This window comes from Thamnophis sirtalis, unplaced genomic scaffold (genome assembly GCF_051295495.1).
Source record: "Thamnophis sirtalis isolate CommonGarterSnake01/CBP01778 unplaced genomic scaffold, rThaSir2_p1.2 scaffold_1, whole genome shotgun sequence".
Lineage (NCBI taxonomy): Eukaryota > Metazoa > Chordata > Lepidosauria > Squamata > Natricidae > Thamnophis > Thamnophis sirtalis.
The window spans coordinates 148,338,234-148,355,100 of record NW_028261381.1 but is presented as its reverse complement, the minus strand read 5'-3'; the positions used below and the strand labels follow the sequence as shown (position 1 = coordinate 148,355,100).

Sequence of the window (16,867 nt, the reverse complement as noted above, 5' to 3'; positions counted from 1 at the left end):
GTCAAGGGCAGAAATTATGCATGCGCGCACATGTGCACATGTGCTGCATACGTTCATGTGGTGGACGCCCAGCCCCCTTGCACCATACCAGTTGCAATGGGATCCAGAACCCACCACTGGTTATCAGGTATCAATCTAGTCCCCAATACAGCAATGATACCCTTATCTGCTAAAGTAGCAATACTTCCTCCATGCAAAATATATGGATGCTGAGTCTGATAACAGAGAATATTTGTAGTTCAGAGGTGGACTGTGGGGTCCTTAGTATTCTTTGAGCTTAGTTGTTTTCTTTTCTTTCATTATCCAATTAGGTAATAGCAATAGCAATAGCAGTAGACTTATATACCGCTTCATAGGCCTTTCAGGCCTCTCTAAGCGGTTTACAGAGAGTCAGCATATTGCCCCCAACAATCTGGGTCCTCATTTTACCCACCTCGGAAGGATGGAAGGCTGAGTCAACCCTGAGCCGGTGAGATTTGAACCGCTGACCTGCTGATCTAGCAGTAGCCTGCAGTGCTGCATTTAACCACTGCACCACCTTGGCTCTTAATATTTCTCTATTAATAGTAATAATATTGATAATACTGATTTGTAATATTTCCAGTGCTAGAAGGGAGTGAGGTTTCCTCTTTTTGTATATATTAGTGGCTTTTCTTGTTGGTATAGGTGGGAATGTTCTTCATGGTTTCTTGATTAGGCTGTTGTTTAGTGTTAGCTTGTTTGTCTGAGTTGGCATCCTTTGATTGGGATATTGTTCACTTCTTGAGTGTTGGTCTAATATTAATCTTGATGTTAATCTCTGTTTATCAGGCTATTTATTGCTGGCAAGGAGGTGGTTGGGGTTTTATTACTGTTTTGGCTTTTTTAATTATTTCTTTTGAATGGTATGTAGATGTTTATCTCTATGTGCCTGTTGATGGCTGATTTGTCTGAGTGCCAAGCTTCCAGGAAGGGTCAATTTCATGTGGCAGTGAAAAAACCGAAGCAAACTGGGGGACTCGGTTATGTGTGCTTCAAACATGTCACTCCTCCTACAACTTATGCCCATACAGATAGTCCTCACGTACAACTACAAGTGAGCCCAAAATTTATGTTGTTGAGAAATTTGTTAAGTGAGTTTTGCCCAGTGGTGAAATTCAATTGTTTTTACTACGGGTTCTGTGGGCGTGGCAGGGGAAGGATACTGCAAAATCTCCATTTCCTCCTCACTCTGGGACCCGTCAGAGGAGGTATTTGCCAGTTCTCTGAACTACTCAAATTTTCTGCTACTGGTTCTCCAGAACCTGTGAGAACCTGCTGAATTTCACCCCTGGTTTTGCCCCATTTTACAACTTTTCTTGCCACATTTGTTAAGTGATTCATTGCATTTGTTAAGTTAGTAACATGGTTGTTACGTGAAACTGGTTTTCCCATTGACTTTGCTTGTCAGAAGGTCAAAAAAGGCAATCGCATGACCCTGGGTCACTGCAACCCTCATAAATGTGAGTCAGTTGTCCAGCAGCCAAATGTAAATCACATGCCCATGGGGATGCTGAAGTGGTCATAAGTTGAAAAATGGTCATAAGTCACTTTTTTCAATGCTGTTGAAAGTTTGAACAGTCACTAAGTGAACTGCTGTGAGTCGAGGACCATCTGTATAATTCACATATCATGCTAAATCATAGTTGGTGGTGATTGAGTGTGATGCCTGAACCAAGCCATAGCTACTTATTCCCAGTAAGCCATAATGTTGCTTGGTTTTGGTTGAGCATGATATTTCAGCCTAGTGACTGTCCATGTCAATAGCTATGCGGGGGGGGAGGTAGTTTCTAATAACTCTGAGAATGGCCATATAAAATCCATATTATTTGTATATGTAGAATACATTCTGCTATAAGGAAGCTTTTGTGTGGTGGCATCAGATCTCTCTTGTAATCCATATTACATTCTCTCTGAAGAAATGCCTAGAAATAGCGATTTCCTTTCTGTGAAACTGGACTGGTATACTCTGCTCCAAGCTAATTGATTTTCCCAAGCCCCTGATTGTGTTGAGATTTTCATATCAATTTAGGAATTTGGGGAACTGCAAATCCAAACATATCCGGGTAGTAGCAGATTGGAGAATTCTGGCCAAGATTGTCTGCTTCCAAACTTCCTATTTTCCTGTTGCAATTATATTGAAGTACATTTTCTGATGAAAAAAATATGGTTGGTGAAACTGCAGTGATTTTCTATAGTCCAAAGGGTTGCTGTGTCTTAATTCAGTATGTTGTGAGAATGGAAGAAACTCTCCCTGACATGTTTTCTCCTTTTTCATGTCCATAGCTGCCAGTTGTAGAGAAGATCAGAATTATTGCACAGAAGATCTATGGAGCAAATGACATTGAACTGCTGCCAGAAGCCCAGTTTAAAATCATTCAATATACCAAACAGGTACACCTACAGGCATCCTATGCCTGGGCTAAATTTAATGCACCTTGTGATTTTTATCTGGATATGCAGGCAGAATTGGGCATAACTACATTTTTTAAGAAGTAAAACTAGCGCAAAAGCCTTTAGAAAACTTTCCTTTTTGAAGAAAAGACTTCTTTCAGCATTTTGACCTGGCTTTAATACAGCACTTCCATGAGATGATAGTCAACATTTCTTGTTACAAAAGTGTAGGAGAGATTTAACAGAGAGATTAACAGTGTTGGGTGGACCTTGTAGGTCATCTAGTCCAACCCCCTGTCTAAGCAGGAGACCCTACAGCATTTCTGACAGATGACAGTCCAGATTCTCTTGATTAATTATGTATTACATATGTCACACAAACAATTTTATATGAATTCATACGGAAGCATTCTTTCTACAGTATGTGCTCTACAAGAATTGTTCTTCTTAATTTCCTGTGGATCCATTTAAAATGCATTTTGCACTTTTCAAATTTGGCAGTGTCAATGGATCTTTAGTTTACTGGATATCCCAAAGTGTGTGAAGGGCCTCATTTCTTGCTTAAAATGACATCTGTGGTGGCATTTTTTCCTGGTTGCCATATATATATTTGATGCTGGACTGATCTATCTAGAAAATGCTTTATATATTCAGTACCAGGAGCACCCCTATTAATGTTAAAACTAAAGATCCTGTGATTGATAGAGATAATCTAACAGATGAATCAATTTGTGATGCAAAGGATCTGCTTAAACCAAGAAAGGCTAGAACCAAATGAATGTGACTTTGTATAATTTGGTAACTTTTTTCTGGCACGCTCTTCAAGTGATGTCCTTTCTTTTGCAATCATTGTCTCTTTTCTGTTTGTCATCTAGGGATTTGGAAACCTGCCCATCTGCATGGCTAAAACCCATTTGTCATTGTCTCATGACCCAGAGCAGAAAGGAGTGCCCACCGGATTCATCTTACCCATAAGAGATATCCGAGCCAGCGTGGGTGCAGGATTCCTTTATCCCTTAGTAGGAACAGTAAGTGTCACAGTTTGGAAGTCTTGAATTAATATAAATTTGATTCAATTGGGTTAGTACTGGATTATTTGGCTTCAAGCACGCTCTATTTTTAAAAAATACTGCATTAAATTATATACAATTACTCATATATATCAATTATAAATTAATATTTCAGGTCCAGTAGGCAGTTTGGTACATGTAGGAACCATGTTGGCCACCTCTGAAATAAATGGCATTCATTTGCTGACTTTTTATTCATTGATTTGTTCTTGGAGTGTGTTCCTTATGATTAAGGAACTCTTTCTTTCCTTCAGCGTGTTTTGTATGATTTTTTAAAATAGATTTCTACTAAGCACAGTTCTTCTATAGCATTTCTGAATCTAGATTAGCTTCTCATGTGTTATGGGGAATATCACTGGCTTAGGGTCAAGAAAAGACGGAAGGAAAGACCAGAAAAAGAAACACATTTTCTTTCCAAGTTACATTTTTCAGCCCCCAAAAATGTTCTTTGGTATAAATAGAAAAGCACATATTGTAGCAATGTTCAGAGGAGTAAAACATTTTGTCTTGTGTAGGCATCTTCAATTTGAATGACTTGAGTTTTAATTAAAACTTGAGTCTTCTATACAATTCAATCCATAGTACTAGCTGATTTTTAGTCTTCTCTATGAAACCAAATGATAATAAACAAGGCTGAGAATTTAAGAAGCAGATTACTTAACAAAATCATGCTGCTTATGCTAATAAGATAAGCCAGAGCATAGTAGTAGGAAGTCTCATTTGCAGTTAAAGCAGAAATGAGTACCTTACAGGCTATATGTAGTCCTCAGATACATTTTGGTATCTCTCTGTATATGGCCTTGAGAGTTTACTGGAATTTATTTATTTATTTATTTGGTGCCTCTTGTGAGTGTTGACTCCTGAACAAGCCCATGCAGTTTTCTTAGCAAGATTTTTTGGAAGGAGTTTGCCATTGCCTGTTTCCTAGGGCTGAGAAAGTGTGACTTGCCCAATGTCACTCAGTGGCTAGGGTAAGACTAGAACTCACAATCTGTCAGTTTCTAGCCTGCTACCTTAACTACTACACCAGACTGACTGTATCTCCTGCTAATATTCAGAGGAGTCTTTTGGGTGAAAAGAATATGTGCACTGGAACAAAGAAAAACTGCTCCCCTCCCATCTGGCCCATGGGGTGCTTAAGTCTGGAAGTAGCAAAGGACTGGCCCGTGGTGCCTCTGGCAGCCAAAATGGGCCGTGAGAGGGCCGTGTGTGGTTCCCCCACTCCCTATTTTGGCCAGCAAAGTGCTACAGGAGAGCTGTTGTCCTGTCTCCCCCTTCCCCGGCCCATGGAGGAGAACTACAGTGCTGGTCCAGCTCTCAAAGAAATCCAGTTTGACACCACAGCTATCGAACGTTGTTGATTCCACTTTGGAAGTCTATGGGGGCAGTTAAAGAAAAATGCTAGTGCAGCCAAAAGATATGGAATGAGATTGTAATTTTGCCAAGATCCATAAGGCACAGGTAGTTCTCAACTTAGTCCACAATTGGGACCAGAATTTCCATTGCTAAGCAAGGCAGTTTTTTAGTGAGTCATGCCTGTTTTTATTACCGTTTTTGCCACGGTTGTTAAAATGAATCGCTTAATAGTTGCGGAGTGAATCATGTGGTTGTTAAGCAAACCCAGCTTCCCCCATTGGCTTTGCTTATCAGAAGCTGACTGGAAAGGTTGCAAATGATGATCACATGATACCGAGACACTGCAACCATTGGTTGGTGCAAGCCTGGATTTTGAACATCTGACTATAGGGATGTCATGGCCAATTGTAAGTCACTTTTTCAGTACCGTTGTACCTGAACAGTCACTAAATGAATGCTTTTAAGTCAAGGACCTCCTATACAAAGATCTGATGGCTCCTAAAACCGTACTTACAAAACTGCTGCCTCATGTAACAGTCACTAAAATGTCTTTCTTGTACCCAATGGAGAGATTGAAATAAGCATCCCACCTTGGGTTTAAAATTTAAAACTGGACAGGTTTCTAGAAAAAGTAATATAGGGTTAATAGTTACTGGATTTCCTTTCTAGTTTAACTTTTAAGAGAAAGGGGAAAGAGCAGGGCATACAGTAGAAGGTCTCATGTTGCAAGGAAAAGATTTATGTAGGAAAACACCGTAGTGCTCCTTCTCTAAGAATTGGTCAGACCATTAACATGTTTATATTCTATTCATATGTCCCATATTCAGTGGGTACAAACCATTGTAGCCTTAGCCAATACAGGAATGATAATTTCAAGTTTAATGAAATGTTTGAGATAGAACAAATGTATTTTGAAAGTAAATGGTTTTTTTTTTCTTGTTGAAAGGATTAAATTAGTCCTAGGTATAGTCTATAAATCCAATAAAAAGGGGGTTATGTGGAGGATTTGTTCCTGCTGCTTCTTTTTATACCTGTTTATTTTACATAAAAAAATTGTTAGGTCATTTGTCTGCCTAGTCTGTGAGCGTTTTATAGCAACTTCTCACAGATTTATAGCTCTAAGTGATACAGGCTGCTGCTGAGGTCTGCAACGGTGATCATCCTAACCTTCTATTAACTATCACATTGGCTGCCTGCAAAAGTACCATTCAGAATTCAAGTGTCAAAATCCTGGCTTTTGTGGTCCAGTAAATGGAATTCTGGAAATGATAGGTCTGGAAAGAAAAAACTCAGGGTAGGAATACCTCATTCCTAGATTGCATTTACCATGAGAGCTTCACCAAAAGCCAAAATTACTAAACGTAGATTATTTAAAATGAATTTTTATGCTGTGGTAAGAACAAGTAGGATAGGTTTTTAAGGCGAAATGAGCAGGAGTAATAGAACTAATCAATTCAGATTTCTCACTTGAAGAACAAATAACCAAGCTCAAATTATCATATGCCATGATTTAGCTCTCTGGAAAAGGCTCTAACACTAGGAAAAGTGGAAAGAAAAAGGACAACTAGCTGCGACTTTTCAGAACAAACCCAATAGTAGTTTGACTGATGTACTCAGCCTTCCCTGGAAAGTATCTCACTAATCGGTGGATGGTGCTAATAAAACTTACACCTTGGGGGGGGGGGGGGGGTGTGCACCAAAGCAAATTATGATGTAATGATGAAATAACTACATAGACATAGATGTGCGTTGTGTGTGGATAACATTTTCCAGATGCAGTGAATTCCAGATCAAAGAAGTTGAATTTTTCTGCTGGGCTTCCTTTTCAGAATAAAACAAGGGTTCCAGGGAGCTCAAGATACAAGCCAGGAAGGAAGTGTTTAGATTCTTGGCCCCATGACCAAGTAATTTTGGAATATGTATTTCAGACCAGTTGTTTCTTCATTCCAGATGAGCACAATGCCAGGACTTCCTACCAGGCCTTGTTTCTATGACATTGATCTGGATCCTGTGACTGGACAAGTAAATGGACTATTCTAAGACAAATCAACAACCAAAAGTAAGTATTTGAGAACATCAGTAGATGTTGCTTTACTCTGTGAACCAAGAATTTGCAGACTTTTGAGAGGATTTGGGCTAATAAGTACTTTCACAAAACATCTGCCATGGCTAATCATCAGACAGTCATTTATTAAAAAGCAATCAGTGATCTGTACCACCTTCTCTTTTGGGACAAGTGCAGACAGATGGATGCACAAGCAAAACACAAAGCTGAAGCCACCCCCTCATTTTGTTTCCAAGGATGGTAGTGAGCTTAATGTGGGATCCAGAGGCATTGCTGGACACTACTGTTAAGTTTGAAGTCAATGCTTCGTACCAGGTTCCTTGAGTTTCTCTTCACTAGACTTGCTTTCTAGTCTATAGCAATAGCAATAGCAATAGTTAGACTTATATACCGCTTCATAGGGCTTTCAGCCCTCTCTAAGGGGTTTGCAGAGTCAGCATATTGCCCCCAACAATACGGGTCCTCATTTTACCCACCTCGGAAGGATGGAAGGCTGAGTCAACCCTGAGCCGGTGAGATTTGAACAGCCGAACTGCCGAACTAGCAATCAGCTGAAGTAGCCTGCAGTGCTGCACTCTAACCACTGCACCACCTCAGCTCATAGTCTGATTATCATTCTTGTTCCCCTCCAGTTTCAGTTTTTTTCTTAGTCCTTCTTAAGGCATAGAGCCCAGAACTGTACGGAGTGCTCGAGGTGAGATGTGCAGAATTAAGCATTCTATAAATTTCATCCTCTTTATATAATTTTATTTTTGTTTTCTAAGATAAATCTTTTATTCAAGTCATTACTACTGAAAAGAAGAGGCCTCAAGGACTGATTTTTTTTTCTTGGCATCCAACTCTGTCTCCAATCTGATGAGGGAAAACTGGCTGAGTATGAGTTATATTGAACACTGCCTGAATACAAATTTCAAGCTTGCTATGTATATCTATTAAACTATTATGCCATCCAGCCCATATTTAACTATCTTGCTGATCATTAACTCCTTTCTGACAATCCAGATATACTATGTCTACAGTATTCTTATAATTTCTTAAGGTTAATTAAAAAACAATACATGTCGATATTGCAAAACCTGTCCTTGACAAATCCATGTTTTTATGGTGCTTGCATATCCATTTTTTATGATCTGCTCTAAAATCTTTCTAAATATTGATGTGGCTTGACTGGTTTGTAGTTTACTGCCACTTCTTTTTTTCTCTTTTTGAACATTGGGCTGATATTTGTTCTACTCCAGTCGTCTGTCACTCCATCAGTTTTCTAAGATTTCTCAAAAGGTTTCATTCAGACCATGATTTCATTCTTTCCCTGTTCTAGGATGCAGTTTATTTTCCCCTGGAGATCATGTTTCTGTCAGACATGAACATCAGTGCTGCCACTCTATTTTTCTCAGTGGAATACATTTTTGCTAGGGTGGCAGTGTGTGGGGGGAACTGGGGTCGAAGAAGACTGAACCAAAATAAAATTAAAATAGTTCTTCCATTTCTTTGTTATCTCTCAGCTGTTATCTTCCCTGAATAATTTGAAATAGTAAATCTTTTCTTTTTATTTAGAATATATCTAAATACACCTTGTAAAATTACGGTATTCCTTTCATTCTTCACTAATGTCAGGAAATTCTGAGTTTTTAACTTTCATGAAACCAGCTCTGCAGTCTCATATTACCTACTTTCTATCCTTCCTTCGTGATTTTGTTCCCCTTTCCATTTCCTATTATGTATTCTTTTTTTCAGGCCCTCGCTAGTTGTTTTGTGCAGCCACATTCATTAAAATCATTTGCTATATTTGCAGTTAATATCCCCTTCTTTAGGAATTTGCACCCACCCTGAGTTCTTTTTCCCATTAGCTTCTGCTGATCTGGAATGCTACTTAACTTGGTTCTGCATTTATTAAAACAGTTTGTTAAGTCCAGGATACATATTTTGTCTCTTCTCAATTTTTGTTTCTTCTAGACTCAAGCATTAAAGCATCAGGGTCACTCTTCCAATATCGTGCTTCTTCCTTTTTCTCAGCTAAGGGTTTTTTGTTTGCCAGCATCAAATCAAGACTAGCTCATGCATTCCTCCAAGTTTTGAAGGAGAAAGTACATCAGGAATTTCTGAAAGGACTATGTTTGCAAAAAATGTGTCTCCAAACATATGCCAGTATAAGTTGAGTTGATAAGTTAGTTCAGCAGCAAAAGTAGTTCAAACAATATGAAGAATTATTATTTTATGAAGTGGAAAAGAGAATTTATATTGCATTTTGGGCAATTTGTGGCTTCCTCTTTGGGGGAGGAAGGTCTAAAAAATCATATTACTGAGCTTTGGTGACACCTGTTCAAGAAAAAGCATGCAATTTCCCATTTTTTCCAGTGAGAAAATTACAGAAAAGTCAGTCTTCGTTTAGATCTAATCACACTCAAAAATCACTTTTCAATCTGGCTTCTTTCAACAAAACAAGGGGGGGAAAACAATGGAAGTCTCAGCCATATCAACTCAGTAGAAATAAAAATATGAGCCTTGGCTATCAAAAGCTCATCTGTCTCTCCAATATCATGATATATTGGTAATCTTTTCTTTGATATTCATTGGTGTAAGATATGAGCTATTGATCAATGTGGATCCTCCAAGTTTTATATTAAGGGAGATGTAAAATAATTTGTGGACAACATGTGGAAATGTTTTCCTTTTTTATTTCCAGATGTTGAATGAATTATGTTATCATTGATTTTGAGAGCATAACAGATGCTATAATAAAGATGGCTCTTTATTTTGTATGATTCATTAATTATGACTTCCACTTTTGTTACACAAGTAATTTCTTTTCTTTTGCAGATATTGGGGAAACTTATTTTGACAAAAGTTGAATAAGCTCTCCATGGTTCCTAGAAGTCTTTGGAAACAATTTAAACTTTTTTAAAAAACACATCTTAATACTGTACTTTTAAACCGTGGTATGCTTTTTAGTTGTGGCAAATGAAAGTCTATATTTTTAACAATGGCACATTTTTAAAGAAGTTCACCTGTATTCCTTATTAAAAAAATATGGCTTTTACCTCGGATTCAACGTGATTAAATAAAATTTAATAATGAATCATACAACTTTTATTAAGTCTATTACATTTACACGTGAGTTAACAACTAAACAAAAACATAGCTGTTACATAGGCATTGCAACAGGCACTACCATGGAATATATACCCATGAATTGCATCTTGCCATGTTAGGATAAAATCTAAAGTTAATCCTCATTTGAATCCATGCACTGAAATAAGCAGAGTTAAGTCCCATCATTTTTAATAGGTTTGATCACATAGATCCAAGACTGGATTTCTCACAAAGAAAGTAAACTACAGGTTTTAAATACATTTTTGTTTAAAAAATATTTTGTTCTGTTTAAAATCTGGTGGGTTAGTGAAAGCACATTTTCTGATCAAAGACTTTAATTTTAAATTCACTAATTAATCACTTATACTTTCCTATTTAGTTTATGCTACATACTAATTTCTATTTTTAAAAGAAATAGTTTAACCAAACCAATTTGACCATTTTAATGCTTAATTTTGGTAGTGTTATATGAGCTATGCAGAGAGGACACCACCTCTCTTTGCTACTTACAAAAATCTCTTGTATATTTCTTCATCCTTCCTGAGATTTTTCCTATTTATTCATTATTTAGATTTGCATAGCCAGCACTTTAAAAGATAGCCTCAAGATCTAGAAGGGACTATCCAACAAAATGCAATTCAGTGGTGGGAAAAGTAAGGTTTTACATACTTAGACAAGAAAAACAAATGCCCAGATATAGAATGGGAGGTACCTGGCTCAACAGCAGTAACTGTGAGAGGAAACTAGGAGTCAACCACTTAAATAATCAGCAGTGTCCTACAGCTGCCAAAAAAAGCCAATGCAGTCCTAGGCTGCATCAATAGGGGGATAGTATCAAGATCATGTGAAGTCTTAGTACCACTTTTATATTGCTTTGGTAAGACCAGACTTGGAATACTGCATCCAGAAGTTGAAGCTCTAGAAAGAGTGCAGAGAAGAGCAACAAAGTTTATTAGGGAGCTGGAAGTTAAAAGTATACGATGAATGGTTATAGGAACTGGGTATGTCTAGTCTAACAAAGAGAAAGATTATAAGTGACATGATAGCAATCTTCCAATATTTGATGGGTTATCACAGAGAAGAAGGGTCAACCAATTCTCCAAAGCACCTGAGGGCAGGACAAGAAGTAACAGATGGAAGCTTATCAAAGAGAAATCCAACCTAGAATTAAGGAGAAACAATGAATCATTGGAATGGCTTGCCTCCAGAAGGGGTGAGTGTTCCATCACTGGAGGTTTTAAAGAAGGAATTGGACAACCATTGTCTGGAATCGTATAGAGTCTTCTGCTTGAACAGGAAGTTGGACTAGAAGATCTTCAGGGTCCCTTCCTCCCTCTTATTCTGTTAACTTGATCGTGATTATAAGCAATGTACGAAATAACAATAAAGCACAATACATAAAACCCAAACCAAAAAGCAGGGGGAACAACATATGGCATAGCTAACACAGAAAGTACACTCCAGGTGTATATATCCTGACTCATCCCAGAACTTAGGGAAATACACAGGTTTTCAAGGATTGTTTAAGGAACTGCAGTATCAGAACAGTTTTAAGTGATATGGGGGATGCTATTCCAGGGGGCAGGCACAGAAGGATATGATCAGACATCAGATGATGGTGCCAAATGGATGGAACCCAAAGCATGTTAACTCTGCTGGATCTTACAAGATAGCAGAAATGATGGGAGAGGGGCAGATAGATACTTTGGAAAATAACTCTACACATGGTCTGTCCAGTTACATAGATTTTGATAGTGGGTCTGGAAAATTCTTGCTTTTAAGGCCCTCTAGGATTTTTGGCCTTCTACATATGTTCAGGAAGAGGTTTGATCATGCCCAGCCATAATAATAATAATAGCTAACTATGGTGGGACCTGTAAGCCCACAGAAACATTTGGCTGGATATAGTACACGTTTTGAACCTCTTGCTGACCCTCTTGCTATTTTTGTTCACTTATTATAGACAACTTTGGACAGGTCTGATTTAAAAAACAATCTGATGTCAGTCCAAAAACTTTGCATTTGATGCGGTGTTGGTTTATATTTATGGGGAGATGGTAACATTCTCAAAAGACTTAGAAGATGGGGGGATTCCTCTGGATGGTGTTTGAATAGCCCCAAAGAAATTATTCTGACCGAGGCTCCCCAAGAGCATGAAGCAACTTCCTTGTCCCAACAAAAACCCCTTTTATTAATTTACTGTGAATTCTGCTCATTCACATCAGGCAAAGTCTTTCAAAGGAGGATTTATAGTTACAGACCTTATCTGGCTGGGAGAGCTGACAGGTCAATATCTACAGAACTTGGCAAGGAGTCTTGGAGAATCACAACCTGTGAACTAATGGTCTCCTGCAAACTCTACTCCCCTTTCGCTCCTCTTATTTCCTCTGGAAGGGGCCATTCCTCATCTGGCCTTACTCCCAAGTCGACCCCTGTTCTTTAGTTGTTCCCTTCGTCTGGCAACTCTGCACATGCGCACACTAGGAACAAGCTCAGCTTCTCGTCTGCCTCACTGATGTCTGACTCTGAAAATAGCTGATAACTGGCATAAGGCTCTGGCCCCCTCTCTCCCCCTCTCTGACACAGAGCCCTCCAGGATTGGCCCATGTTCCTCCCCAATCTCTTCACTGTCCAAATCTGCCAGCTCCACTGGCTGCTGGTGGGCCACAACATAAATTGATTTTATTCTGTTTTTTGCATTTATTTTTCTAAATGAAATACAATAGCAAAATATTCCATAGTACTATGGAGATTCTCAGTCATCCGGGGGTCACGGTTGTCCCAAAAGTGCTTTTTCCAAAGGCAACTGGACTTTCTGGTTTTTCTTTGAAGACGTTTTGCTTCTCATCCAAGAAGCTTCTTCAGCTATGAATGGATGGTGGGGAATGGAAGGATACTCCTACATAAACCAGTACATCAATGCTGGTTGTCAACAGATTCATTTGCACTATCATAGATCATATTCTGACTTTGTGTCCATTCTGTGAACACTCCTGAAAGGAGGCCAACCTTTGTTGCCTTAGCTTCAATGAGCAGATTCCTTAAAAGAACAGCAACATTTGGAGTATTGTTCTTCCAAGCTTGTGCAGAATCCTGAAGAAAGTAGGCTTCTTTTAACAAATAGGAGAAGACTGCTAGGCTAGGCAAGATCCAAACCAATTCTTCTGAATCACTTTTGAAATATGGATAGCCCTACCCATATGCCCATGTACATACAAATTACTTTCGAATGTCTAAATTAAATATATATTTGCTGCCAGATTTGTAATTAAGAGAAATAAACTGGTGTCCTTGAAAAGCTCTTGAGCACACTTGTGATTAATGTAGAGGAATTTGGTGAGTTTCATTACTTTTCTGGGCAGAGCTTCCGGGTATTTGAGGGGGGAGGATGATAAGGGGGGAGATTTTATCTGCAATGCACCACAATGGCTGGATTAAAAGTGAAATCCTTTGTTTTGAAGAGGTTTTGATGAAAAGGAAGGCAAAAGAGCCAAATATGCCATATTTTGATGCCTTTTTGGATTCATATTTATTGCACCACTCATCCTTTAAAGAGATTGTTAATGATATCTTGCACGCCCTCTTTTTCTAAACCAGGGGTGTCCAAACTTGGGAACTTTAAGACTTGTGGACTTCAACTCCCAGAATTCTAAACTGTTCAAAACTCATTTCTATATAGCTTAGCCTCTCTTTCCCTAACTTGGTGCTTCCTGGGTATGTCTAACAAGTACCCCAAGGCCTAGGTAGACAGACAAGGCTAAGACCATTTTGCATAATTTGAGTTCTTGGCATCACCAATTTAAAAGTCTAAATAATGCATTATAGAAAAGCATTTTTGAATGGTTTCCCAGAGAATTGTGGCTTGACACAGCAAACAGTCGTGATTAGATAAATACGCAAATGAGGTTTAAGATTGTTTTATACAGTACTGAACTCAGTACTGAAACATTCTTCCTTCACTTTTGTCCTTCCATCTTTTGACACAATTTTTTGATAATTTGATCTAGCATCTGATTTTAGGTAGAAAGCTTCCTTTTTTTCTTTGATAGTTTGCAAAGTACTATTTGTTGCATATCATCTCACTTCCCCATGGTGTCTTAAACAGCCATATGGATTAGTAGCCACACAGTTGCTTATTGAATGGCAGCCATATTACTATTTTAAGAAGCAGATCTGTGAATCTTTTTGCAGGCTACGCATTACAGCTGTACATGAATTTGGAGGGCTTGTATCCTAAACAACCCTGGAAGAACCAAGACTGGCTGCAGCTTCGTGTTCAGTTTGCGGCCAAGCTTTTTTTTTTTTTTTTAATAATAATAATAATACAAACTAATGCCATGAAAGCAAAGATACAAAAATCCACTGACAATCCAAATTGCCGACTTTGCAACAACAAAGTTGAAACTGTTTTTTTTTTTTGGAAAAAAAAGAAAAAAATGAAAGAAAAGAAAAAAATGAAAAAAATGAAATAAAGAAAAAGAGAAAAACAATTGAAACACTTGAGCAGCAAAATTGCACAAACTGAGTACAAAGCTAGACATGACCGAGTTGCTAAATTAATCCACTGGTCATTATGTAAAAAATATGACTTACCTGTATCCAAAAAGTCATGGGAGCACAAAGTGGAAAAAGTTACCAAAAATGAGAAGGTGAAGATCTTGTGGGACTTTCGCATACAGACGGATTGTCATTTGGAACACAACACGCCAGATATAATGGTTGTAGAGGGCAGAAATGTACAATTTATTGACATCACGGTACCAGGTCAAAGTCAAAGAAGGTCAGAGTCAAAGAAAAAGAACTGGAAAAAATCACAAAATATTGCGACCTGGCCATCGAAACTACCCAGTTATGGATGAAACATGTAACAGTGATACCCATTGTCACCGAGACACTTGGTACCATGTCCAAGAATTTCATAAGATACATCAACAAATTGCAGCTTCCTGCAATAACACCAGCGGAACTGCAAAAAAACTGTGCTACTCGGAACATTGTATATTTTAAGAAGGTACTTGGTTTATACCTAGGTCGCTGGCAGCAGCCCATATCATCCATTAGCACCAGTCAATGGTATTGGCGATGCATTTTTGAATGTTCAGTTGACTGAGAGTCATGTTTAATGAATAAAGTATAATAATAATAATGTATTGGCTGTCACAGGAAGGAGTCCTTGTGAGAAGGATAGGCTCACTATATATAACTAACTGTTGAGATGTCAGAAATTCCTGTAGCAATTATTTGATTGTTTAAGTGTAAAGAGTTCCAAAGTAGCGCATGTTCCCTTTGGATCTTTTAAAACATATTCAAATAATATAGTCGATGCTTGTAGAGAATTCAAGGCGAGGAAGCCAGCTAGTTTGATGGTTTCTTAACATAGTAATTCGTCATCCTGTAATAGAATGGCTCACGTGCCATGAGGAATAAATCATGGAGGCTCTTGGCAAACAGCCACCAGCAAGTTTCTTGTTCTACGTCTACATGATTTATTGCTCTGCCTTTGGAAGTCGGCAAACACTCTCGCTCACTGAAGCCTAATCAGTGCCATTTTTTTCACGTCTCTGCCTCAGCTGTGATCCAAATGATTCAGTCATGTCTGATACAAAGACTTAAGGCTGAATTCTGTCCTTATAGAAGCCTATATAAAATCACAATTTGATGATATCCTAGAGGTCATCTGTCTCAACACCCTGCTCAGGGCAGGATTCACACGTATCTTTGACAGATAAACTTCCAGGCATTGTCTGAAGCTCTCTAGGGAAGGAGAACCCACAGTTGGTACAGTCAAAAAGTTCTTGATGTCTAGGCTGAACTTCATTCCATTTGGTTTTAACCATACTTTGTCGCTGCATGAATCCTTGTTGCATTTGAAAAAAGACACAAGGAACCGGGCTTCTCTTGGGGAAGGATGTCAGGCATTTTGGTTCTCCCAGGTGCAGCAGGTGATATGAAACTGAAAGGCTTATTGCAGTCATTAACTAGCACAAAGGAAATCTACTGTATATATGAATATGCAAAGCAGAATTGATAATATCAGAATCTGTTGCTAGATTGTGTCCAATTCTTTGGGACCCCGTGAATCATAGCACACAAGGCTCCTCTGTTCTACTCTGACTCCCAAAGATTGCCCAGATTCATGTTCATTGGCTCCATGGCATTATTTAACCATCTCATCATTTGTGTTCCCCGCCCCCTTCTCCCATTTGCCTTCAATCAGATCAGAATTGCAACATTAGGCATAGATAGATGGATGGATGGATGGATGGATGGATGGATGGATGGATAGATAGATGATAGATAGATACACACACACACACACACACACACACACACCATACACTCACACACACACAAACAATGTTAACTAAAACCAGCATTAAACACAGAGAATTCTAAGAAGCTTGCTTCAGCTACAGGAGTGACAAAAGAGGAATGGAATTAAAATTAATAATCGGAACAGTGATGTATAAACACTAAAATAGTAGCATGAAATCACTATTTCTTAATTATCCATTGCCTGATACCACACAAAACCTGGCTACCTTGCAGGTTATTTCAGGATAAATGTCAGAGAACAGAAATTGCATAGATTGTCAGTTGGGGCATCCTATTTTGCGGTTCAGGGATGTGATAATCAGGTGCTATGAAAAACCTACCCCAGAGAATTGCTACATGATCTGACATAAATTATCCTCTTTAGAATTTTCAATAAGAAGGTAGTCTTCCACACTGTAAAAGGTCCGTGTGTGGTATGTGTGCTTGTGTGTGTGTGTGAGGGGGGGTGGTGGTGGTAGTAAGAGTGACATTAAAAATAAAGAATGCTAGGGAAAATGGGGTTAACAAGTTCTAAGCAGTTATTTTTTTTAAGATGCAT

The 16,867-nt window shown here is 38.5% G+C and overlaps 1 protein-coding gene across 2 annotated transcripts in view; it reads left to right on the top strand.

Moving 5' to 3' along the window:
* Positions 1–14,300, top strand: part of MTHFD1 (methylenetetrahydrofolate dehydrogenase, cyclohydrolase and formyltetrahydrofolate synthetase 1) — a 72,370-nt gene extending 58,070 nt beyond the window's left edge. Inside the window, exons 25-28 of one of the 2 annotated variants that reach the window (XM_087727361.1) lie at positions 2,305–2,412; positions 3,288–3,440; positions 6,789–6,897; positions 14,185–14,300. In XM_087727361.1, coding sequence (XP_087583487.1) covers positions 2,305–2,412; positions 3,288–3,440; positions 6,789–6,878 — 351 coding nt within the window. In that variant the 3' untranslated portion in view covers positions 6,879–6,897; positions 14,185–14,300. Of the gene's footprint in view, positions 1–2,304; positions 2,413–3,287; positions 3,441–6,788; positions 6,898–9,720; positions 9,988–14,184 lie in introns of those variants that run through there. The other variant, XM_087727356.1, reaches the window with a different exon arrangement.
* Positions 14,301–16,867: the final 2,567 nt, after the last annotated feature.